The sequence below is a fragment of the Orbicella faveolata genome, unplaced genomic scaffold (assembly GCF_042242905.1).
Source record: "Orbicella faveolata isolate gen_17 unplaced genomic scaffold, um_ofav_v1 contig_47, whole genome shotgun sequence".
Lineage (NCBI taxonomy): Eukaryota > Metazoa > Cnidaria > Anthozoa > Scleractinia > Merulinidae > Orbicella > Orbicella faveolata.
The window spans coordinates 1,879,127-1,906,090 of record NW_028301577.1 but is presented as its reverse complement, the minus strand read 5'-3'; the positions used below and the strand labels follow the sequence as shown (position 1 = coordinate 1,906,090).

General features: G+C 37.9%; 3 protein-coding genes across 3 annotated transcripts; 2 read left to right on the top strand and 1 right to left on the bottom strand.

The window, feature by feature from the left end:
* Positions 1 to 2: 2 nt before the first annotated feature.
* LOC110056747 (sn-1-specific diacylglycerol lipase ABHD11-like) lies at positions 3 to 5,169 on the top strand. Its single transcript, XM_089278875.1, has 5 exons — positions 3 to 182; positions 646 to 793; positions 1,071 to 1,403; positions 2,268 to 2,455; positions 3,269 to 5,169. Exons 1-5 carry the CDS (start codon positions 25 to 27, stop codon positions 3,441 to 3,443), a joined length of 1,002 nt encoding a protein of 333 aa, XP_089135001.1. The 5' UTR covers positions 3 to 24; the 3' UTR covers positions 3,444 to 5,169.
* An 8,085-nt stretch (positions 5,170 to 13,254) lies between these two features.
* On the top strand, positions 13,255 to 16,783 carry LOC110057494 (uncharacterized). The gene has a single exon (XM_089280175.1). The coding sequence runs from the start codon at positions 13,332 to 13,334 to the stop codon at positions 15,021 to 15,023; it is 1,692 nt and encodes a 563-aa protein (XP_089136301.1). The 5' UTR covers positions 13,255 to 13,331; the 3' UTR covers positions 15,024 to 16,783.
* Positions 16,784 to 21,454: 4,671 nt separating this feature from the next.
* Positions 21,455 to 26,289, bottom strand: LOC110056740 (uncharacterized). Its single transcript, XM_089280069.1, has 5 exons — positions 26,053 to 26,289; positions 24,167 to 24,202; positions 23,905 to 23,939; positions 23,131 to 23,209; positions 21,455 to 22,510 (listed from the first exon to the last, which is right to left on the bottom strand). The coding sequence occupies exons 4-5, from the start codon at positions 23,164 to 23,166 to the stop codon at positions 22,265 to 22,267; spliced, it is 282 nt and encodes a 93-aa protein (XP_089136195.1). The 5' UTR covers positions 23,167 to 23,209; positions 23,905 to 23,939; positions 24,167 to 24,202; positions 26,053 to 26,289; the 3' UTR covers positions 21,455 to 22,264.
* Between the last annotated feature and the right edge of the window lie 675 nt (positions 26,290 to 26,964).

Sequence of the window (26,964 nt, the reverse complement as noted above, 5' to 3'; positions counted from 1 at the left end):
GCCAACTAAGTGGAACGCCTTGCAATGAATGTGTTTTTCGTTGGAACCTGCAAGTCCTGCAAAATGAGCCTTTTGCGATTGAACAGGCTGTTTCAACTTGTCCACAAGCAACGCATTTGCCTTAATAGTGGCCACATGCTAAGATGCCAAAATAGTTTACCATACAGTACTATATATGGAAGGTACCAAAGAAAGTTTGTTTCAACAGGAAGTTTTTGAGGGCTGAAAACGGAAGGGAAGATCATGTTGAAACTACACCCTCGCTGAGGCTGGCTAAAGATTTAATTTTTGTTTGACTGGGGAAAACTGGGAGGAAGGAGTCAGATTTCTCTCTCGATTTGAATTTAGAAAATAGATGCAACGAAGCCTTATTCAGCAGTTATTTAGTTGCTTTTTAATATTGAGAAAGGAGTTCTCGATTTATGATGTTGATCATTGGCCAAGCACATGTAAAGTCTGAAACTAAATATCATAAACATAGCGTTCTATTAAAACTCTAACATACATTTGCTCAAATACCAGATTTCACAGATAATAGCCTCGATGTCTATTCAACTACCAAGTGACCCACGAAAGCAAAAAAAAATATGCGTCGTTGCCTTCTGGGCAATGAGGTTGTTGACTGTCTATTTCTTTTCTAATTAGTTCAGCAGTAAGGCTAGCTTATGAAAGCATTGATGCAACCACTGATGGGGAAAAGCTACCTCCTCTGGTTATTCTGCATGGCCTGTTTGGATCCAAACAAAACTGGAGAACACTTGCCAAACTGTTCAACAAGGAAACTGGTAGGCAGGTAACCATCACATGCTTTTTTTTTGATATTTTTCTGGCCTCTTTACTTGTAATGTCTTACCACTGAGATTAGGGTTGGGCCTGTCTCCACTTTTTTTGGACCTTTTCAGTAAATTATGGCCAGTGATAATATGCATTTGCATTTCATACTTGGAGAATGTGTGGCTTCTTGTCCAATTGTAAAAGGATTGGTGACTTCAAGGGGAATTGAATATCCTACCACCTAGCACTCTACAGATGATAGTCCTGTAACCTGTTTCTCTTTCTCTTTGTTATAGATAGTAACAGTTGATGCAAGAAATCATGGAGAAAGCATGCACAGTCCAGAAATGAACTATTTTGTTCAAGCTGTTGATGTATGGAATTTGTTCCAAGAGCTGGAGCTTTCCAGGGCAGTGCTGATGGGTCACAGTATGGGTGGAAAAACATCAATGACATTTACTCTGTGTCATCCTGAATATGTGCACAGCCTCATAGTTGTTGACATGTCTCCTGCCAAAATTGGTGTGGATAAAGATATCCCAAGTTATTTAGCAGCAAAGCGGGGAATGAATTTAAGTCTCATCAGGGACAAACGAGATGCTGAAAAGATGTTGGTGGATGTCGTACCTGTGAGTAAATATTTTAGTGATGGAACGATTGCACAATGATGCTAGGTAATGACTGACTAACAGCTAATAATTCATTAGCTGAAAAAGAGTCACTGACTGAAATTTCACTAAAAAACAGTATTGGAGGTTATTTTGAGCCTACATAGTTTATTCATAGCCACGTCCCAGCGTTCAGTCCATACATGTCAAAAGCCAGGGCTTTTGAAAGTCAACGAGTGTACAAGTGTGGCACTGCTCAATTTGTTCTAACCTACACACTTGCAGTGCTGCTCAATAATTCTAACAATCCACAAATCCCTGTCCAATCAGATGCTTTCCCCCACATAATTTGGCCCCAAAATCCAGCACATTTTTTTTTTTCTCACACCCTCCCAGAAGCCCTGTGTAGAGGCAACAGTGTGTTAGGTATATGTACATGTTTGCATTGAAAGACTGTCTGCCTAGGTGATATTATGGATTCATGACTGTGATCAGAGATATGTGCATCAGTACTGGTGTTTTTTTTTTCAACGGACCTTGGATAGAGTTTCAAATTATTAACACCATCAGCTACATGCCCTGCCTTGGGAAATTTTGGGTCAAATAATTTAAACAGCTTTAATAATTGTTTTTTCTTTGTTCCAGATTTATTACCTAACGGTAACCATAATTTTACAGTGAGTGAATGAAAACTACTTAATAACAATCTACTTTGAAATAATTTTCAATTGATCTAAATATGAATCCATTTTAAGCTAGTACAACTTATGCAAGCAAGTACACATGTATGAAATTTTCGAAGAGTTGTAAGCGGGATGAAGTGACAGTGTGGCCTTTCCCCTCTGATTAACATTCACTGTGTTTTGATCTTATTATCTCATACAGAATGCATTTTTGAGGTCATTCTTCTTAACGAACCTTGTAAAAACAGAAATTGGATTTAAGTGGAGAATTAATCTAGAAGCCCTAGAAAACAACCTTTCAGAAGTGTCAGGCTTTCCAACAGATTTTCCACACCAAGAATTTAATGGAAAGACACTTTTTGTTGGTGGAGCTAAATCAGACTATGTCCGGTGAGTGTTGCCTAGGAATTACAATGAAATCCTGAAAATAGTATGGCTGGAACTAAATTAATGCACCTAAATGAACCATTCCCTTTTAAGTTGATTTAATATTCTTGATATACATTGGCTGAGGTCTCTACTTTCAGGTAGTTGCTCTTTCAAAGCCATTGCTTTTGAGAATTAGGTTGCTAAACTTATTGTTTCTCTGAGGGGTTAGCACTTACATCTGAGATTCTGCAGTTCTGCAGCATAAAGGCACACTAAGATAGAGCAGAGGATGCCTGTCTAAACCTAGATTAAGGATGAACATGTGACAAAATTAAAATAATCATTGTTACATAGGTCTCCCTGATCTGTCTGTCTGTAAAGGTGATATGAGTCATGTTCCTTTACCTGATGTTTATGGGGCATGTGAGGACTGTCTGACATGTGGCAGTGTATAACTTTGTTAATGTTCGGCATGGTTTTCATCCTTGGAGACTCATTAATGCATAATCAGATATAAGCTTGAGGGCCTGTTCACTAGCCTCCTGTGCAGATTTTCCTTTGGCTCATCATACATTTCTCCCCAACAAACGTCTGTTGCAATTTGTTGGGGAGGAATGCATGAGACAAATGAATGTCTGCTCAGGGGTCTACCTGCTCACAGGCTACAATGACGTCATGACAAAGCAAGTGTTAATTAACTTCTCTCCATTTTTTTTACCAATGGAAAAAATTATGCAAGTGATTACTCGTACAAAGGTTAACCACTTTGGTTCAAATCAAGCTCCGTGGTGCAATTACATCAACCTAATAATATTTTAATATCTTTCTTTTAAGGTTAGAGGATTTCCCTGAAATTCACAGACTTTTTCCCAGAGCTGACATTAAATTTATACCAGACAGCGGGCACTGGCCTCATGCAGAGAAACCAAAGGAATTTTCACAGACTGTGATCGACTTCTTAGATGAATGTCTCCAAGGTCATGAAGGGCAGCAGTTAGATGATAACTGAGATATACCATATATTTATATTGTCAGTAGTATATTACAACATAAACATCAAAAGGGTCTGTAAACCACTTATTTTTTTCACACCACTTTATTGTTGTCAGATTATGTTTTGTATATAGTTTTAAGGGTATTTAACAAGAACAAAATAGAGCCTTCAATATTCTTAGTTCAATGTACTGGACATAACCAGTCTGTTTCGACTTAACACATTTTTAAAATAAAGTACTGCTGTTAAGTCATGTAAGATTCTGCACAATGTAAAATCAAGTTTTAAAATGAGTTGAGGTCAACTCTTTACTGTCATTTTAATAAAAAGATATGACCATATTTTTTTTTACAAAATCAGAAATGAAGGAGGCAAATTTCAGAAGATTCACAGCTAGTAGATAAAAAAAATAATATTCTAAATTTTGACCATTTATCATCTGGCTTCATGAAATTAATTCTATAAAATATTCATATTTAATTTTTCACCTGTACGAAAAATATTTGAAAAATAAGTGCTTTTACAGAGTTAGTTAATTTAAAATATTTTATAGAAGAAAAATTATGTATTTGTACATTTTTGTCAGTTGATATTTGAGTCATGATCTTTGAAGGTGGGAGAGGTCAACAGAGGACTCGGGACCATATGACATGGATTTATGACAGGTGTTTCATTTTGTTAAAAATAAATTTGTTTTACTAAATAAATTGTGGAGACCCATGACATGGAATTATGGCTAGAGTCTCGGTTCACAAACAATTTCAATTTTTTCTTTTTTAATAACTCAAATAAACAAATGCACATATAAAATTATAGTACTTTTACTTCAAATGGTGTTAATTGTTGGTCTTTCCCGGGGTCTCTCATCTTCCCATCCTACCAGAGTAAGAAAATAGGGCAGGACGATGAGAGACCTGAGACTGAGGTTGGCTGTTGGCTGTAATGAATACATGTTTAAAACTGCAACTTTACTAAAATAAGAATAGTGAAAACACAACACAAAATAGCAACAGTCAAACTTTTAAAGTTTAGAAATTCAATACCTTATTAAAGGGAATATGACATTTAAAAACATTTTGAACAAATCAAAACAAAACAAACTCTTCAACAATGATGCCTCCATTAAAATATTTAAAATACTTGCAAAACGCTTAATCAAACCACGCCCATCAAAAGAGTGCAGATTCCTCACTTGGGTCAAGGGGTATTCTGGTTCAAAACAAATCATCAAAAATTATGTTGACTACTGTCACGCTTAGTGAAGTTTAGATTTAGCACAAAATCTCAAATTTGCAATGGAACATAATTTTGGATTGTAAATGAAACAATGTGAAACACAATGTATCTTGTTAAGACCCCACACAAGGGGATGTTTTGTTGCCCTTTATGCTATGTTCTGCCTAAGAACTACTGGCATGACTGGCATTCAGTAATAGTGGAATAATATGTTACCTGCTCAAGAAATTTATATTCCCAAGTATTCCTTAGGACCAAGGTATTTCTAAGTGTTTCTCATGACCAAGGTATATTATATTCCAGGTATTTCTTGTGATCATTCTTCAAAGAAATCTCTTACTTGCTGTACTAATTTGTTACTGCTATTTCACAATAGTTTCACCCAAGATCTCCTTCCTATTTGTACCACAGTTTAGTCAGTAACCTGGGCAAAGTTATGGAAAGCAAAGCCTGCCAAAACCCAGAATGAAAAACCAATAATTAAACTATACCTTTTTAATGTCAAGTCCTGTCTTTAGTATGACTACATGTAGTTAAGTGGGTGGCCTGGGGTGCTGTGCCCAGTTCATAATTTATTCAGGGTTTTTTTGGTTGGTGACTACTTGTCCTCTAGGACTAGGATTTCTCTCCTTGATGACAAGGGAGGAAAAGGAATGCAGATCATCTTTGAAAATATACTTTCTTTCTTTGTGTCATTCAAGTGAGTTCAGTTAATTACTATTTTTAATGCAAACATTAAACTTGCTGTAACAGGCATTTTAAGCATTTCTCCATTGGTAAGGAAGATATCACCAAACTAAAAATAACTATTGTTGTGCAAAATTAATATACAGTCGAACCTGTATATAGTACTATATAATGGCCACCCTCGGGATCGACTTGACTGAGGAACTGGCCGCTTGATACAGGTGGCCGCTTAATACAGGATGCACTAAAAATACTCACTGGGATTTAATCACAATTTAAGAAATGGAAAGCATATACGGTGTCACTATCGAGTTTTAGTATAAATCTACTAGCGTTCTATCACGAATACTGCTCTCTGATTGGCTACGCTACACACTATCTATTCTGTGATAGATAGTAGCATAGCAGTGTGCGCTTGTTAACAAAATGACGGCCGCCTCTTGGCATTTTCGAAGTGTCTGTGAAGAGGATTCAGATGAAGTTTTGCACGGCTAGTAGATTTATACTAGTTGACTAGTTGTGACAGTTGACTCGGGCTGCGCCCTTGTCAACTATCACGCGATAGAAATTTCAAGCTCATGATCTAATTGCTTAATAGAAACACGATTGGAAGTTTGGGAGAACGAGAAATGCTGTGGGAACACGAGCTGCAGGTGAGTGTTTCCACAGCTTTTTCGAGTTCTCCCAAACTTTCACGAGTGTTTCTATACAACTCGATAGAAACACGGAGAACATGTTTTCTCTTTCTTTTAGAAAACACCGCGACGAAAAAAAGGAAAACAGCTTGTTTACTTAGATCATCAAAATGTAAATTCTCTTTGCTTGGGCCATCATTACATCAACGGCTCGTGCTAGTTTTGTGTTTCCATCGAGTCCTAGAAACACGATTTTAACCAATCAGCGTGCGTATTTTCCTAGGGCTGTTTTCTTAAAATGAAATGAGGGACGATTATGAAGTGATTGGACATGCCCCTAAGCTAATGGCATTGTGGCTAACTGAAATATTTGAAACGGCCAACAAACAACGGGAAAGTTACGGTAAAGGGCAAGCAAGTTTACAGAGGTGGAGGTTATGGTCTGAAAATCCCTTGCAAGTGTATGTTTGAAGGCGATTCATTCTCCATCACATGGCTGAAGAACAAGCTAATTAAAGAGGAATTTCTAGCTTAAGAGTGAAGCATATTCAAAACAAACATTTTTTGGTTTCATGATATGGTACTGTACTTCAGTACATTGTGGACATCTGAAAGCGTTAACAATACTTAACGGCCGACTATCAGCTTAAAGTGGCTTTATTCATTTTATTTCTTCACAGTGATGATGGATCGCATTTTAAACACAATAAAACACCACATAAAATAACATGTGACTTAGTTTCCGTTCGAGGGTGGCCGCTTAATACAGGTAAAAATAACAAAGAAAGACAAACATAGGACTGCTACGGGGTGGCTGCAGCCGCTTATATATACAGGTAACAAATACAGCATTTGAATGAGTGAAAAATCAGGACTTTGAAAACTAGCTGCTTAATTGGCCGCTCAATACAGGGCCGTTGTGACCCGTTATATGACAGGTTCGACTGTATTTAATAAGTGAAATAAAGTTATGATTAACATGTGGCTCACATAATTTCTATGCCAAGCCTTCAACCTCACTGTGCTTTTAGACCAAAAAAAATGCATTTTAACTGCCAGGTTGTAGACTATTTGTAACGTTTTGAACTAATTAAAAGTAAATTAGGTTTCGATCACTCTATATTTATCGGGCATTGGCAGGTTGGTTTACCTAGGTCTTGAGATACCCATACCTGCGGATAAACATAGCTTTCAAGAGTTGTAAGATTTTCAGGATTGTACCTAAAAATTGTAACAAGGTATATATATATATATTAATAATATATACCATTGTTAACTTATGATTGGAACTTATAAATACAATAGAATCCTACTCTACTGATAACACACACTTAAAATACAGACACCCTCTTATTACAGACAGCTTTGTTTGTTCCAGTGGAAAGTTCATTCATTTCCTCTTACATAATAGCCTGCTCAATATATATACGAACTCCATATTCATCGCACACAGACAAAAGATACTTTTTTGTGACCCAAGAGACACTTTCACACAAACTTAACTTTGCTTAACGGAAATGATTATCTGTACCCCGAATATAATCCTCTTATTGTACTCTTGAATAAAAGCTTTCTACTGGTTAATGCATGTTGTTACTAACACAAGCTTACAGAGAAGAAAAACAGAGTCACATGTTTGATGACTGCATCTTTCAGTCTGGTTTGACTTTGTAGACCCTGGTGTGAGACAGTTGACTATTTGAATAGGCGTATGTTTTATTCAGTTAATTGAATCTAAATTACAGTGAAGACATTAAACATCGTTCTGTTCTTTGCTTTAGTCTTTGAATCGATAAAACAAGTGACTCTTAATTACTGTTACAGTCATGCTGATAACACAGACACTTAGGGTTAGAGACCCGTATGCTGAGAACTTCATCCTAAAAGTACCAGAAATTGAGTTTAAGACGTTTATGCTTTAAGATTTTAGTCATTATGCTCGATGCTCTGACTACAGCATTATAATACCCAAAATTATGCAGCATAATTTATCTGACCCTATCCCCGCTTGGTAATCCTTTCTAATTATTTTATGACAGACCTTTGGAACTGCCTCTTCCTTTGGCAGAAATAGAACTTTGTGTTTTACTGGGTTTTTTTTTCAGCAAATTAGCCGGCTAGTAAGTGGGAAGTTAATAGCGTTAATGAAAAATTTTGCGAACAGGAAACAGCTGACCGAGAAGCGAATCTTCGAGGGGAAATGAGAAATTTTGAAGCCAAGGGCACAAAAGTTATACCAGGAAGCCAAACACGGGTTTGTTTTAGGACATGGCTTGCCACACAGTTAAGATTAAGGGCAGGCAACTTAATCAGTTTACTTGATTATATTACCTTGTGATTATTAGTGACCTGACAATGGGAGTGCACGTTCATTCAAATGTCATTCCAGACATCCCAGCTAGTCACTCCATAACTGCGAACTGCAACGGTGTTCGCAATCTAGTCTGGTGTCAGCAGTCGTGCCTCAGAACATCTAAGCATCCCCTACAAGGAAGGCTCCTATAACATAGTCTAACTGGCTGCTGACGCTTCGTATCTTGCTGCGAAACTTGATGAGCACAGGAATGCTTTTTCTGATGGCTTTCCCTGAGGGACGGACCATTAGCAAATGATAGGAGATTAAAAATTCAGCTTAAGCGATTGTTTTTTTCACCCATTTGTTGTGCGGAATGGTTTTTGCAAGTGAGACCCTCTTCAACAAATTTACTTATTTGTTTATTTTTTAACGACTTCCATACGACTTTTCTTCTGCTTGTATTTTTTTCTTTGCCTTCTTTGCTCGAATTTTTTTTCTAGCCTTTTTTTCCTTGTGTGAAGAAGAAATTTTTCTAATGGCCTGTTTTGGCCAGTAAAATCGATGTCTTAAAGAGGATTATTTATGAAAATGTTGTTGTTTCCCTCAAATCTGCACGGAATGATTGACACAGCACCGTCGTTGCTCGGGAAACTGTGCCTGGAGTACCAGGAAGAAAGCCGTATCGAGTGGTTGGTCGAAGTAACAACAGACCATCAGGTTATAAATGGAAATATAAACTTCAGAAAATTGGCCAAGGTTTGCAAGTTACAATCTATATTTCCATTTTGGCAATCTGTTGCCAGATAATGAAGAGAACTATCAATCCTCTAGGACAGGAATTGTAAGCCTGAGTGACAGGCGCTAGACAGGGAATCAGGCACGCGCAGTGGTAATTCAATATATGATTTATCGCATATTTTCCTTCACGGATTGATATGACTAGCTCCCAGTTGCTAAAGCTATGGCAAGCCGTTTGTAGCAAAATTAAATCCTTGCAATATATGTTTAATCCTTTAAATAACGGTTTTATTTAAAGATAGAAAAAGGCATTCAATCCAATGTAAATAAAACTTTTGGTTCAATTCAATCTTTAAATTTTCACGATTCAATCCAATACCTAGAATATTGATTCAATCCAATACCTAAAATATTGATTCAATCCAATACCTAAAATATTGATTCAATCCAATACCTAAAATATTGATTCAATCCAATACCTGAAATATTGATTCAATCCAATACCTCGAATATTGATGCAATCCAATACCTGAAATATTGATTCAATCCAATACCTCAAATATTGATTCAATCCAATGCCTCAAATATTGATGCAATCTTCCTGGGCCGAGCGCGGCCAACAGGAACGAGAGTAACTGAGCACTAGAGAGCACTGAAAACATGGCGGGCGTTTAGAAGTTGAGTTTCCTAAGTTTCTTGCAGACATCTTGGATAAAACGGAAATAATTTTTGAGAATTTTGACTCAGAAGTTGGAATCATGGAAGACCATTTCTTAAAATTCCTGTTGAGGTGTTCGAGGAACTTTGAGGACTAGGATTCATCTGGACAACGATAACAAAGATGATTGGAGTTTGGAGATGGACAATTCACAGAAGATTGACAGAGTATGGCTGAGAAGATATGAGGGGTTTCAACAGCTTACCTGATAAGGAACCGAAATCATTCAAGAGTATGGATATAATTTCATTGCAGGTTTCTTTAAGTCCATTGGGTTACGGGTTCAACGGAGAAGAATAAGAGAAAGGTTAGCAAAATTAGATCCCCAAAATACTGTCTTGAGATGGGGTGCGTAAATTCGCTTTGGCATCTGGATGGACATCACTCTCTGATCCGATGGAAAATACTAATTCGGCTGTATAGAGGGATTTTCTCGGAGAATAATGTTTTGAAATGTAGTGCCAACAATAAAGCAGAAACAGTTCTTGAATTGTTTCTGGATGCCGTTAAGAGAGACGGAGAATTTTGGCCTTCGAGAGTACGAGTAGATCATAGTGTTGAAAACGTTGGTGTGTGCGATACAATGGAGCAGGTTAGAAGAGAGGAGAGGGGCAGCTTCACTGCAGGGCCATCAACACAACCAACGAATTGAAAGATTGTGGGGGGATGTTTCCGTTGTGCTTCCCACTTGTACTTTTACACTTTTTGTAGTATGGAATTGTCAGGCATCCTGGACACTGATAATTCAGTGCATCTTTCCACCTTACACTTAGTTTTTCAACCAAGGATAAACCTTGCTTTTTGCCATCTCACTGAAACTTTTAACCACCAAAATGTAAGAACAGAAAAAAAACTGGTTGCCATACCAAATGTGGCTTAATCATATGATGCAGCCTGAAAACCCCCTTTCAAATGGAAAGTCATATGATTTTGAATACTATGGTGATGATCCTGATGGTCCAACTCCATTGGACAGTGATAACAATGTTCTAGTTGAAGAAATTGACCTGGGACAACATGATTCAGTGCAGTCATTTGTATTGGAAAGGCTAGATCCCTTAAGATAATCAAGTCAAATGGGAGTAGACATCTTCCAAGAGGCTCTAGAACTAGTGACAGTTAAACTTGGGCAACTGACAATTGCATAATACTACATGTGTGTGGGCTGGGTAAAGGAGATTATGGCCCTTAAAGTATTTTTGCAACTCAATTTACAACAGAAAATCTCACCCTGTATCAAGTAAATTATTTTCTCATCTTCCTTTTCATTGATATACAAAACTCAGAAACTGCTTGAATTACAGAATGCCTAACCGTTCTAGCAACACAACTAAACTGAAGAGAAATCAGGGCATTTGATAACTGCCATGTGCACTACTCTGCCTTGTAGATTTTTCAGGTGCTTATCAAAACAAATGTTAAAATGATAAGTTAATAATGATGGTGAATTTTAAGCTCGGTAATGAAATGTGAAGGTGAATTAATCAACATGACACGAGCGTGGGACAAAGAAAAATTCTGAGTCCCCGACAGGAATCGAACCCATGACCTCCCAAACACCGGGCGGGCGCTCTATCCACTGAGCTACGAGAACTCATGGAGAGCAAGGTCATTTAACTGAGTTAAAATGTTGCAAGGTTAATTTGTTATCTTATTTTCAAAAGTACCCAGGACACAAGACTAACCTCTTGGTGCACTGGTGTAATGGCTACTAACAGGACTCATGTCACTAGCCAAAACTAACTTTGCACCAGCCAGCCTTTTTCATACACAGCTTCACTGACTTTTTTATAAGAGTGGTCAATCTTGGACATTTCTTGTTGCATCTAAAATGTTAATAATAATCACTAAGAAAATTTCACTCCCACAAACACGAATCCTGCTTTTCTTGAATATGCTTATGTTCAATCTCTGATGTACTTTTATCAGTGTTACCACTTTCTTTTATCTCCCTTTAATAGTTAAATATTTATCATATGCTTATTAAGGCAATTATTTCCATGAAATCCACTCATAGTTTCCCTGTTTTCATTAGTTTCTATTCTCTTCAGTTTTACTTTGTCAGGATAATTCTCAATTTTGTTTTCATCCAGTAGACCAATACTCCATTCCATCACGATTGTCACAATGGCTAGTGAAAGTGCAAAATCTACTATTCAAAACTGAAATGTTTGGCTAGTTGGCAGTAGTGTTAGCCTTGAGCCCTGGGTACCCGATAATATTCACAACAAATTGGTGCCATGTTTGTCATAGAATATCAAGAAAAACATCGTTTTTAGGAAAGAAGTACCACATGTGGGTTAAATAATGCAAAACATGAGACAACAACATTGAAAAACTTAAAACACATTCCAATGTTCAATGATTGCTGTCTTGTGAAATGTAAAGGTTCTTATTTCAAAAATAACTTAAAGCCAGGTTTACACAAGCAGTTTTTGTGAGAAACATGTTTGACTGTGCACACGGCACAGCAAAAATTTTGTTTACATTTCAAAGTTTGGTGTGCCAGTAATGATTGGACAGCAGAAATATGCACAATACCAAAGACCAATGTGGTAGCAAAATTTGCCACAGTTTATGTTATTTGCCACAAAAAGCTAGTACACACAGTTTTTAATAAACAAATATGTTTGTCACATAAAAAAGTGGTTAACTTACATCTACAAAAGCGGCAGTAATGGAATCTCAATTTTCCGTGTCCCTTGTGTCTCGGTTGTAGCAATGTCTCATTTACCTAAGCAGACTAATGGTTTGATCAAGAACTTCGGCGTGCACTTCTGCAACTTCTGAGTCAAAATTCTCAAAAATTATTTCCATTTTATCCAAGATATCTGCAAGAAACTTAGGAAACTCAACTTCTAAATCTAGTTCTCCTTCGCCCGCCATGTTTTCAGTGCTCTCTAGTGCTCAGTTACTCTCGTTCCTTTTAGCCGCGCTCGGCCCAGGAAGATTGCATCAATATTTGAGGCATTGGATTGAATCAATATTTCAGGTATTGGATTGCATCAATATTCGAGGTATTGGATTGAATCAATATTCCAGGTATTGGATTGAATCAATATTTTAGGTATTGGATTGAATCAATATTTTAGGTATTGGATTGAATCAATATTTTAGGTATTGGATTGAATCAATATTTTAGGTATTGGATTGAATCAATATTTTAGGTATTGGATTGAATCAATATTTTAGGTATTGGATTGAATCAATATTTTAGGTATTGGATTGAATCAATATTTTAGGTATTGGATTGAATCAATATTCTAGGTATTGGATTGAATCGTGAAAATTAAAAGATTGAATTGAACCAAAATTTTTATTTACCATTGGATTGAATGCCTTTTTCTATCTTTAAATAAAACCGTTATTTAAAGGATTAAACATATGTTGCAAGGATTAAATTTTGCTACAAACGGCTTGCCATATAAAGCCCTGCCCACCGCAAAGGTCATGCGCATGTTTTATTGCTGTTACACTGCGGGACGAGGGAAACTGGGCTGGAGCACATGTCGATATCGATACATGAAGTACATAATCGTCTTTCGGTGGTCGCTCTTTCGAAGTTTTCATACACGTTACTAGTAACGTCTTTAATGATGACGAACATTTCTTCTGCGGAATGCCCGATGACAGAAGTTGAAACTGGGATTACACATAGTTCCTATTCTTCAAGTGTAAGTTCTTTCTTAAGCTCTATTCTTAGATACCGATACGTCTACAGAGGTCACATATTATCTTCTCTTCAATTGTTGGAAGAATTGTTCAATACTTTAAGTCTGGGTCAGCTTGGATGGAAGTACGTCGCTACAGGAAGTATGTGGGAAGGTCACTTTGAAAAAGTTGGTGACATGGATAATATGTGGGTTGATCCAAGTCTTCAAGTGGTGTTTGAAAATCAGACTGTTGCGGAAAGGAAAGGGCGTGATGTGCACCTCCTTACTGCCAAGTCATTCGACCATCCTGGATTTTACCGCCTCTTCAGTGAGTCTGGTGAGTTACACGAAGTCTATGAGCATTGTAAAGTTCAAATTTCTGAGGGGCCTGCCTACATTTCCAGCGAAATGTTCATGGGAAGAATGTTTGATCAGTTGACGGCAGCACTCGATGCCGAAAGTCACAAAGGCCCAGCAATTCAACGGCCTGCCTTGTCACAAATTCACATGAAAACAGACGATGTGTTTGCTCTTTACTCTCAAGAATGGCCAGATTTTGTCAGACAGGTGCGCTTTAAAAATTCCAAATGGCCACGTGGAAAGGCCCTACAACAGTTAGCCAGAGGTGGTTGCCATGTTGTCCCCATTGGTAAACATAACAGTTTAACCAAATCTCTGGAATGGAGGCTTTCATTTTCCTCAGCAGAAAAAATGATCATGCATTCGCTAATCAACTCCACTCAGTTGTATACTTACAACATGTTGAAGCTCCTCCTGTCCCATCTCATGAAAGAATCCAAGGTTGTTGATGAGGTACTGTGTACATACTATATCAAAACTGTTTTTTTCTTTGCCATTGAAGAAGAGCCAGAGTACCTTTGGCAGGAAAGTACTTTGCTGGATTGTATTCATTTGGTGATATCTCGGTTATGTAATTGTTTGAGAAACCATTTGCTGCCAAACTTTTTTGTTCTGGAGAATAACATGATTCAGCATCTTCCATTTCAGTCATGCAGCAAAGTGGCAGAACTCATTCATACCAGAATCCTGTCAAAACTGGATATAGTGCTCATCCATCTGGTGGAGCTTGGTAAGGTGGCTTTAGAAGAACATAATTGTCTGGCTAAATTGTCGTCACTACCAGAAATGACAGATTACAGTGATGCTGGAAGATCAGAATCAATCTCTCACACAATGATTGAAGCATTAAGAAATCTGTCTCCTGCTAAAGAAGAACATTTTTTAACAACAGTTGAATCTACATTTTGTGAAGGAAGCATGTTGTCACGAGACTGGCACCGGATGCAAATTAGGAATGACTTACAAAACTTCCTCGACCCTGTTTTTTATGCAAGTTTACCAGCACAATTTTCCTTGGGGAAACTGGAACAGGGATTATTGCTCTGTATTGACCATGCACCTACAATGTTTCCAGCTCCAACTGCAAACTGTTTTGTGCAGATTTTGTATAGAGCATGTGGAAATGTTTGCCACCAAGCATCACAGGTGGTACAACTTGACAAAGAAAAACAAATGTGCAGGACAAGGCTGAATGTTACTACCAGAGAGGGAGATATGTTGTGTACGATGATGGATTTGATGATAGGGGCTTCTCTGGCACAGTTCACTTGATGCAGTTTTATTACCTGAATGGAAACTTTGATGCTTGTTTTCGACAAATAAATTCCATTCAAGAAGTTTTAAACTTTGTCTCCTTTGAGGAAGTCAAGGATATCTGTAGATATGCTGTTTTGACTGAAATATGCAATCCTGTCCATTTGCCTCTATTGATGAGCACAGACCCTAGTCTGCACAAATATTTCAGTTCCTTGAAGTCTGGAGATTCAAGATTCATTAATTCAATGGCTTTTGCTCACTACATGAGTATCAAAGTAACACAGAAAAGGGAACAAGGAAAATGGCAGGAATCACTCATGAGAAGGTTTGAAAATTTCTGCCAACACTTTTTGCATCTTCAAGCTCCAGTAAAAATTGACAAAGTAGCAAGAGAATCATGTGAATTACTTAGAGACATATTAAAGCAGGAAACCTAAAAAGAAATAGTAAACCTCACCGAATTAGAGCAGGGTGTTTGAAAATATGAAATAATCAAATGTAAATTGTGACACATTTAACTCTTTCCCAGGTCACCCTGTATCATACCAGCTGTTGCTACTGCTGCTACAACTCATACAATGCTCAGGTTTCAGAGTTTGTCGTCTTTCTTGTGTTGTTTCTTATGTCAGTAATACTTATACAACGTCCTTCAACAAACACTCCCTTTAGTGTTAATACCAAGTTTGCAATGTCCCAAGAAGTTACTGTAGTCAAAATGGCATGTAAAATTGACATAAAACATGCCACCTTTGAGTTACAGTGAATAAGACTTCCGTTTTAGCAAAGGAACACCTGAATCTTGTTAGTGAAATTAGATTGCACCATGGAAGAGTATAATTTAGAACTTACACTGTAACAATACTGCTAGTAGAATGTTCTTGTATCCCTCTGCAGATGTCACATGGTGTTCATTATTTAACTTAATTGATCTGTTCGAGTTCACATTCCTTTTTAAGTTCATGTCAACATCAATCCCATCCCAGGGAGTACTGCAAATTAAAAGTGATGAGCAGTGAATGAAGCCATAGTTTATGACCTCAAAAATACTCGTAGGCCAAAATGGTTTGTTGCTATCTCCACCTGGCCCATAAAATATAATGTTTTATGTTCTTAACAATAAAATGAGATTCCCTGCCCATTTGGCCACCTTTAAGCTGATTGGCCACAAAAGGGCACTGATTTTTGATAGACTACCCTGGGAGCTTGTGCTGGTGAACAATTGACAAAGTGTTCTTTTGATGAAGAAAAATAGATTTTTTTTTGGCTCATGTCTGTTTATTTTTTGTTTATTTTGCTGTAATTCATTTTGGTTGTTTATTTTAAAAATTCCATCCATCTGGTTATTTTTTTCTAAGGGCCTGGCTGAACTAGGAAATATCGTTGCAGAGGCCAATGATCCAGTTTAGCCACATGGGAAACATGTTGTGGAGACAAGTTTTGCTACTCAGAAACAAGAAAATGTTTTTGCTTCAGGTCAAAAACATTTGTACTTCTCCAACACAAATTTGGCTTCAACAGGTTTTCCAGTTTAGCCACCATGAAAGCAATGCATGTTGCAATGGTATGCATGAGTGAATGTTGATCATAAAAATAAATTTGTGGACTAATTGAAGATCAAGTGGAATCGGAAGGGTATCTGTAATAGTTAACAAACAAGTGACTGTCGTCGTTGTAAAGCTTATCAACTGCCTTAAATGGCCGCGTGCAATTTCCCGTCATAACTTATGGTAATTCCATCAAAATAGAACGGCCAATAGATTTTCTTTCAAACTTTACCTGTTGGCTGCTTATTTCAAGAGAACTTAAATTTTGAAATAAAAAAGGGGGGCTCCGGTATTCGTTTAGGAGTGGGAGGACCTTCAGTAAACCCCATGATTCCTTAAATTATCTGCTTTCAGAGACGTTTATATTCGAACCATTCACTTTACACTTTGTGAGAGCAGAAAAAAGAGGAGTAAATTAAGGGAGAAAAAAAAAATGGATGTACTGCATCAATGTTTAGGAGCAATTTGATGTGCGTTTCATGATAAAAGGTTAAGTCTGCATGTGAGCCAAGTGGCCCATCAGGCCGGAGCTTATCCTGGTTTCTGTAGCATGAAGCGACTAGGAGTATTTCTACTCCCCCCTGGATGGGATGCTAGTACATCGCAGGGTTACCCCCAGCATTAAGTTCGCCGGTACCCATTTATACACCTGAGTGGAGAGAGGCACTGAGAGAGTAAAGTGTCTTGCCCAAGAACACAACACAATGTCCCCAGCCAGGGCTTGAACCCGGACCGTTCGATCCGGAGAAGAGCGCACTAACCATGAGGCCACCGCACCTCCCACGTTTCATGATAAAGGCACCCATATTTAGCCAACAGGGATTCAATATGCTCCAGGTATGCAGTGTTCTTGAGAGCATATTATCTTTTCTGCACACTAGCTATGCTCTCATTTTCAGTGATAATTTGTAACTGTGCAATAGAAATTGGTCTATAGTCACTGTATAGAAAGAAGGTGATCGCTGCATTCGAACTAAAAAAAAAATTGTTTTGTCCCGGTACTCGTTTCCAAGGAAAAATGATGATTTGTCAGTCACAAGGCAAGCCGTTTAGCAAAAGCCACCATTTTGTATGTTGTGTATATGCACGCGCTCATGTGTGCGCGCTCATGACGCAAAAATTGTGCACAGTAGGGATGCGCAATGCAATTCTGAGCAATCACCTCAAGGTGGCTCCCTATAGTTTTACGATTGTACACGCACGCAAGTCGAAAGCTCAGGCAGGGCAGAAAACGCCCTGGCTCAAGTGATCTGCGCGCATTCAAAAGAAAACACCAGTGTTTTTCGATTTTTATGACATCAACATGAGCACAAAAAGCAAAACTGACTTTAAATTTCCTCGCCTTTGGTGATTTTTTTTTTACATTTGACTCAGTTTGAACCACATACAATTCCTATAAAATACCCTATTTTTGTTAAAATCTGTCAGAGCTAATCTTATATATTTAGAAGAATAACAAATTACAGAATATTGGAAAAACCTTCTGAACAACCTTGACTTTTTACCAATTCAAATTGTCAGGCAATATCATTTCCATGATGTGGCAAAGTATGAGAAAATTCCATCGAAGGAAAGTATAAATATTAAGGAGTTTAGGCCGAAATGAGGAATATATCTACCTGTCATTAGATGAGATGTTGCGATGGTACTGGCCTTAATCCAAAAATTGACAACCAAAAAATAAGCCTTATTTTAACAGTACCCATACTGGTAAATCTCTACAGGGAAAACTCTAAGAGAAATTAATTAAGTTTCCTTTTCTAACTTGCACTTTATAGGGAGGGTGTTCATAAATACCCTAGGGAGCCACCTTGAGGTGGCCGAACACAGTTTTCACGCATGCTCTTCCTGACGCAATTCACCACACGCACAAGGTTTGCAAAACAGAAACATGGCGTCATAACAGGGATCATTTTCATTGCTTAATGCCCCCGCTATCTGAACTATTTTTCTTCATAATAATACACATGAAAAAATTACTCGATTCTGATTGGCTAAGAGCAGTGCAGTTCAAGTGTAACACCAGTGCAAAAAGTGTAACATCAGTGCAAAAAGTGTAACACCAGTGCAAATTACACATCGAAATTCTGGATTATGATTGGCTGAAAGACAATAGGAACTTTTCTAAGAAAATGACATCACATAAAATGATGACGAAAATTTTGTGCTGAAACTTTGAAAAAAGTTTTCTCAAATGAGAAAAATGGCTTCAAGAAAGATCTTCCGGCAGTTCCTCTGCACGAATTTTTTCATGTTTATATTATTAATAAGTAATCATACGGTTTTTCTCGTTCAATTTGGAGTTAATTTGCACTTGTGAGTTTTTCAAAAAGCTGAAATTATACTCGCCGAAGCGGCTCGTGCAATTTCAGCTTTTTGAAAAACTCACTCGTGTAAATTAATCCCAAATTGAACTCGAAACCGTATGATTACCTTTACTAATTGAACACAGTGTATTGATGGTTTTAGTCTTTCATTACAAAGGTATGTTAGAAAAGGTAACAATGCAAAGAACCCAGCAATTCTCAGCTTTTTCTTTGTTGCCAAAAGAACCCAGTTAAATGCAGTGCATGCGTAGCAAGTCAAAAAAGTGCGATTGAATGTGGAAATATTCTAAATAATTTATATGACTTCCACTGCAAATTGAAGTACCATATACAAGTATAGCGTCTGTTGTTTAAGCAATGAGTGGATCAAAAGGTTGAAACCAGTCATGCAATAGCATGTTTTCTTTGGATAGATCCTGGAGGTAAAACATGGTGGGGGAACCCTGGAAAGAGAGATGGTCTGAAGGGGTAAATACCCTTCTCCCCTCCCCAAAGACCTCATTCAAATCCAAAACATAAAAATCTCAAGACATGATTTTATACTATAAAGTACCACCTAAAAAACAACACCATTAAGTAACTGCAGCCTACCCAACAGTTTCTCATCAAAAACCTATCACATCTAAGCTTGATATACATCCTTGTGACTTTTGTTTGTAGCACTGAGAGAATACTACTGCATGTAGTTCTGTCATGCTCGGTGTAAAGGTTTTAGAGGTTGTTTTAACTTTGACAAACAGGAGAGAAAGTTGTCACGTTTAACCGGCGCGGGGGGTGCATCCATAGGGACAGACGCCGCGGTGTGCAAAATGCAGTCTGCAAGTATAACCTTGCCTGAAAAACAACACAGGAACAGTTCAATGTTTACAGACTGTACGACAATGTTTGGAGACTCAATTGGCGAAGCCGTAGTACCTCTAATGGATTTCATTTCTCATTCTTTTTATTTGCGTGCCCATAAGGCTAACTTCTTCACTCAGTAACAGTCGTGTGGGACCAATGACCAGTTTGTTTTGCAGCCAAGCAATGCAGTAACGGGGAGTACTGCGGTCTCCAACCCGGGCCAAAACGCTGTTGATATATTTGTGAAGGAACTCATCCAAAGCATTCCTTTCGCATGCCTCCAGAATCATCTTCTTTGATGTTCCAATTGAATTCAACACTGGGTAGTTGGCGCCACCATCGTATTCATCATTTTCAATGTCCTTCTAGATGACTTGATAAAGGCCCATCAATATGGTTTCTGCCAATAAACCTTCAGGGGTCATCACATCTCCATGGAATAACTGCATATTGTCAAACCCATAGTCGCATCTTGTGGAAGGAACTGGAAACACGCCCATACGGCAGGCATCAAACAAAGCATTCAGTGAGAATTGTGTGGAAATACAGTTGGGCCTGTGTTTGCTCCAGTGCTGAGTCTGGCATTCTCTAGAACAATAGGTTACGTGCAAACATCCTTTGCATCGTCTTGCTCCATTCTGATGACAATTGTAGCAACTCATCTTTACAAACGCCAGTAACACCACCGTATCGTGCAAACGTGTGGAATAGTTTGGCTTGGCCTTGGTTCACGACCAGGGAGTGGTCACGGCAAATCACAACCTGTCAAACATGTGAGAAGTTAAGCTGATGACCAATAGAAATGCAGCGGCCTTTTCTGATTCGCATGTCGGAAGCGTTGAAAGAATTCTCCTCAGTTGTAGTCTTGGGTTCTGTTTGAGCCGCCTTCCCCGCGAGACAGAGATTCTGAGCAAAACTCTGTCTTGACCATGCAATGTTTCTCAAGTTGTAAGGTCTTTTATAAAGACGCCACCCTCTGAAGAACTCGTTTTGCGTTTCATATCGCTATCTTTTTCAGTATTCTGTTATACATCTAGAACATTTTGGAAACGCAAAAATTCCTTCGGATTATTAATTAGTACTAACTACCCCGCTAATAAACCCCTTGTAGAAATGAAAAAAAAGTCCTCTGAAAAAAACATGAAGAACGCCAAAATGGGCCGGAGATCGGACAGTTAGAAGTAAAACTAATAAGCATGGCTGCTAACTTAAAGGCTCACAAATTATTTTTAGATTGACATCGCAAAGAAAGATTTCCCTTCTCCTGTTGTAAGCCTCCTATTCATGAGTTTGCCATTCAAGCACAATGACAGACTTGTAATATTCATCCTCTCCCTCAATAAATCAAGCAAACAAGCATTTTGAACAAGTGCAAGGTTAGCTGGGGGGATCTAGCGGAGGTTTGCGAAGTTTGGTTGAACCCCCTAAATTAAAACTAGTAAAACTATTAATAAACTAAAATGAAACTAAAATGTTTTCTGACATGCTGACTTGGCTTCTGAATGGTGGGAATCCCATTTCTGAGGACCTCAATTTTTTGCCTTTGGACAACCCCCCCCCCCCCCCCCCCCACACACACACACACACACACCCCCTCTGGAGGGCCATATCTCAAGCCCCCATCTCTAAAATCCTGTATCCGCCTCAGGTTAGGGATTTATTATGCCTTCTCCCTCTACTGAGTAGACACTGGAAAGAAACCTTTTATAATAAAACAACACAACATTCAAGATTTCCAAATTTGTGAAGACTTTAATATCCCAGTTACAATGCACTTGATCTAACTTCCATGACAGAACTCATCCTCATAAAGTAGCAAGAGGGTTTCTCAACAGGAGTGAAATGTAAAATTTATCCACAGCTGCATCATTGTCTCTTGAACATCTCTAAGATCAGGGTTCATTTGAAAGCTCAATACAAATGCGTGCGACAGCTATTTAAAAAGTGTTGTTACTGTGACCGTCTGTAAAGTTAAAGCTATCTACCACCTACCAATAATATATATTAATTCATAAACAAAAGAGCGGTTTTCAATGGAGTGTTGAAAATGATTCACGTTGGTTTGGGTTTTGTATTGTAAGCAATTGACAATGTGTCATCCAATCAAAAGTAAAATCAAAACCAATCATGACTCATTTGCACACATTTTGCAGCACTTCCCATCAGCTAAGTAAATTTGCTTGGTGTTTTGATTGGTTCATTGGATTGTCTGACTGTCTCTTGTCTAGAATGATGGCTTTGATGTTGGCTTAACAACACTCATTTGAAAACTGCTCTAAATATAACTACTGTAGAATTGTGTTGTTCCAGAAAATAACCATCCCTTTCCCAAGGAAGGTTTTTTAGTTTGAATCCCCGCCACTGGAAAATTTCAGTTTAGCTTCATAGTTTCCTTTAAAAAGTTTGGCTTTTGAATCCCCCTTCCCCATGTAATTTCTGTTAACCTTCCTTGGGGTGGATATGGATATTCTCTGGAACTGCACATTACAATAAGATATTAATCCCCTTTGATGCTAATCTTTTATAAATTCGTTTTGATATTCTAAAGTTCTGTATGCTCAGTAGCATCATCGTCATCTTCTTCCTCTGTTTCTGGCCCTTCAGGCCCATCTTCAAACCCATCTTCCTCCCTGCCATCCTCCTCGTCCCATGGTTCATCAGGCTCCTCTGGTTCTTCCTCAAATGGATCCTCTGGAACTTCACTCCTGGCTTCTGCTGATTTCAACAAGCCATGTGTTTCCAGAAGCTGGGATATTTCCTCTCTTTTCTTCTCTGCAACATCCTCTTCCTGTGTGAGGAGAAAAACAAGACAAAAGATGAAGATCATTGAACCAAGAACAGGTTACAAAGACTTCTGAGGAAATGCATAATATGAGTCACGAAACATTCCTCCTGTTTGGAGCCCATTAAAAGTTGCAGGTACAGAATGAAACTTTTCCAATATTGTACAGTGGAAGTCTGCTCTGCAGATACCCAATTAACACAGAAACCTTCTCATTATGGTCAGTTTTGTTTGTCCTGACAAAAAAGCTTGTAATAGGTTAATGCGGACAACAGACACTTTTCTGTAACCCAAGTGACATACTACTCACACACAAAGTATATGTGTCTGTAAAGCTTGCTTTAAAGACACTGGCTTTATATGCACTGTAGACGTGATTTTACCTGACTTATTAAAAAGCATAATATATGCTTTATTTACCTTGACTTCATTACTATTGTAACATCTAGATACAATCTTGGCAGCTTGCCCTCCCCCCTAGAAATATATTTCTCACCAACTGCTGTAGAAAACTGACCTGGTCCTGTACCCGAGTTTAACAATGTTGATGACAGAATCGGAGTACAAAATGAGATGAAGATGAGGCACAACGTAAAGTCATGATAAATACTTTTGTGATTACTCACCAGCACCACTTTGTTGTCAGCATTTAAGAACACCATGGTTGGGTCTTTTCCTGGAATGTACCTGATTTTTACATCATGGCTAGTAAGAATGGTTAAGAATCATATTGAATTGATGTTCTGGACTAAGATAACAATATTACATCTTTAAACAGTCAAAAGTAAATCTAGTAAAATTGACCAGTAATAATGTGTTATATGGAAACATGGAAAATTATCAGACTGAAAAAAGGTAACTACAGTCGAACCTCCCATGAGCAACCACCCAAAATGTCAAGCCTAGGTGGTCACCTACGGGAGGTGGTCACCTACCAGAGGTGGTGGCTTACGAGAGCTTAGACCATATTGGTTCAAAATTTTGCCTCATTAGCATATGGTAACAGTAGAGACTTACCCCATGTTTTAATGTTTTATTCACATGAAAAGTCAATTTTGAGAGAAAATCCAGTACTTCCCATTGAGAAATTTCCATCTGTTGTACTACCCAGGAGTGCGATAATACAAGGTCAACACTTAATATCCAATTTACTCTCTATTATCTGTCGAGTCAAAAATATAGTGATTTGACTTGGAAACTTTTGGTTTTTTGGAAAACTGGTTGCTGAGGAAAGGTGGTTGCTTACGAGAGGTGGTCGCCACTGGAGGATCGCTGTATTACATAGTGTTGCCAAAAAACAATAACGCTTGTAAAACATAGTTTAAGGTTACACTAGGAAAGTAAACCTCCATGTATTGATAATTGATAATAATAATAATTGGACATGAATGCAAGGATACTAGTGAGGCAATAGCTCTCTAATGAAAGCCTTCACCTGTTGAAATAATGTATAATTCATATAATTAGAAGGTAACTTTAACTTTAACTTGGTCTGTTTCAAGAATGAACTCTTCATTTGAATCATGCAAGTTAGAAGTGACACAAGAAAAAAGATCTCTTGATGAATCCATTGCATCATGATTGCAAAGAAACAATATTTTATATAATGCTTCATTGCAATATACAAAATTAAGATAAACCACAACATGGTACAACATTTACCTCTGGTAGAGAATTTAAACGTCATCCACCACAAGTCTAAAGAAAAACAATCAAAAATCAATTAACTAGCATGGATCTTAGGTGCTAAACACTTTATTGAACTTAGTTTTGGACATACACCTCTGTCTTGGGAATGCAATAACAGACGTCTGTCATATGCAGGCTACATGTCAGGACGGTATGCAGCAGCAGCTCAAAGCCTGCCCAGGGTTTTTGGTCCTGGAACTAAGTAACTGCATTTAGTATTGCTACTTTCTACCAGAATTGTACCAGGTTTCCTAAGGAAGTTGCTAAGAGGCATTTGATTTATACTGTGGGTAGAGAAGAGGGCCTGTGTCAGAACAGAACACAGCAGCCCAGAGTACTCTAACCATATGCATTAGGCTAACTACTGGATGATTACATAGTAGTAGTCAGGGATTCAAAATGTTTTGAACTAGGTGTCTGCAGCTGGAAGAGTAGATGGCTGCTCACCTTAAGGGGTCTGGGGTAGTACCCCTCTCCCCCAGAAAATTTTGAAATCTACAATGTACATGTAGAAGCTAAGAAATGCCATGAGAAATTACCAGCTTAGGATTTTCACCTTAAAGGGGTGAGAATCAAGCGATAAAATCATCACTGACATTGGTTAAAGGTTTCAAATTTCACATTGCATTTTGTTTTGCCAGTATGCAAATTTTCTATCTTGTTAAAATTTTTTTTGCAAATGAAAGGTCACTCTTGCCATTTTCTTTATTTATTATTTATATTAATCAGAGAAGTTGATATCTTGACTTCATTTTACCTATATTTTCAATATTTTTTAACTGCAATGACGATTCATTTTAATCACCCCCAAGACAGCCAAGTCAAATCATTACGGCCAAAGCGGCCAGTTTACAACAGACTGTGAATTACTCACATCAATCAATGTCTAGAAGACTCTTAGGGATTTTTAAGCCAGTATTGAGCAGCTTGGAGACCTTCTCTAGGTGGGTCAACAATAAAATTATTTTAAAAATAATTTGCAAAAAATGGATGATGAAATTGAAATCTTCTGGCACCATAGAAAGTCTCAACTTTCTCAAGTGTTTGTACCATGCTATACAAGGTGGCCATTTCTTACCTGTATTTCTTTTATTAAACAGGGCCTTCAAAATGCTAATAATATGTCATCACCCAGTTAAAATGACCTTGTTAAAAAAAACAACTTCACAACCAATCAGAGTGTGCTTAGTGTGACATGTTTAAAATGATCAAAACTTTCTAATTAATTATTCAGAAACACAGAAACTGAACAGAGTCACAAAAATGTTTGCTGCTGAGGGCAAGCATGTGCTTTCTATTCATTTCTTTGTTGTCTTAGGATGACAAAAGAGGCGATAATTCTACCAAAAAATAACACTACATTTTCACTGGTATTATGTTCGTGGTTGCAAAAATGGTGTAAAACGGTCCAAAGAGGAATAAGTCATGTTGCTACAAATCATGTTCATGATTACCTAGTTCTGAAGACAGATTTGAACAAAGTGAAAATAATGCCAAATATCGTTTATCGTTTGAGTGTCCTCATTCCAAAAACGGTTTAAAATAAGAGAAAAAAAATCATAAGCAGAAGAATGGAACTACACTTGAGGCACAAAATTTCCTCATTTCAATCGCTCTGATCATGTGTTGTTAAATACAGATTCAAGCTGTTTCCTGCCTACCAGGCATCCAACGATAGAGACTTGCAAGTGATGTTCAATAGATGTTACCCATTCTACAGGTTAGAACTAGAAGAATCTCGTCCTAATACCAATTTGATCAGTGTAACATTTACAGGAACACAATAAGCTTTCATACGATCGAGAATGGTGTCGCTAAAAGTTAAGAAGATAGGCTTACAAATGCGGGCCTAAACAAACCTCTAAGCGAGCTCTCACGATAGCTCCTTTTCCCACGTCCTGTTTCTCTTCAGAGTTTACAGCCGTGAAAATAGTAAAGAGAAGTAATGTGGTTAGCGGCAGAAGCCCCCACATATTTCTCCCTTTCCTCGAGCAATGCGAAACAACGTGTCCCAAATTGTCCCAAATGGTCCCAAATGTAAGCCCTCCAAGCCTTAGGTAGTTCAACACCTCCTTGACCAGCGGTGTGAAAACAATTCCGAGCTTTCCCGACTCATACCGACTGTTTCACGAGTTCTCGCGAGTAGAAAGGTTCCACCAGTTCGATCGATCCTCCCAATCTTATTAACTGCGCTGCCTAACTAGGGCAAGCACGGGGTTTTTTTATCGTCTATATCCAGCCGAACTGGAAAGAAAACTTATGGCTTTCTTGAGTCGAACTGGTCGTAAGGAGGCGGTAAAATATATAGTAGCATAACAAAATTAGCCGTTATGGAAAGTTAGGTTTGAGATTTATTTTTCTGTGTGGTTTTTAAGTGTTTTATTTGAGCCAGACTGAAAGTTTTAGCTCGGAGTACAGCGATGTTCCCTGCGACGTCAAGAGCTCTGTAACGATTACCGTGGTTTGCGAAAACAAGGACAACAAGAGAATAATAAATGCCATTGTTTTTCAATCAACGCTCTCTTCACTTCTATGTGAGATTACGTACCGATTTGTTCGATTTTGTAGAAGCATTTTGAAATAGCTTGGGATATATTTGGGAATTTCCGAATTTCAGTTGTTTAGAAATTTTACTATATGATATAATTTTTTGGTTATTGATCGAGGTAGCCAAAGAAAAAGGAAATATATCCCAAAAAGCAATCGAATGCAGAAAGGAAAGGAGCGGTTGAACTTAAAAATTATAACGAGACACAAGAAGAAATGGGTAT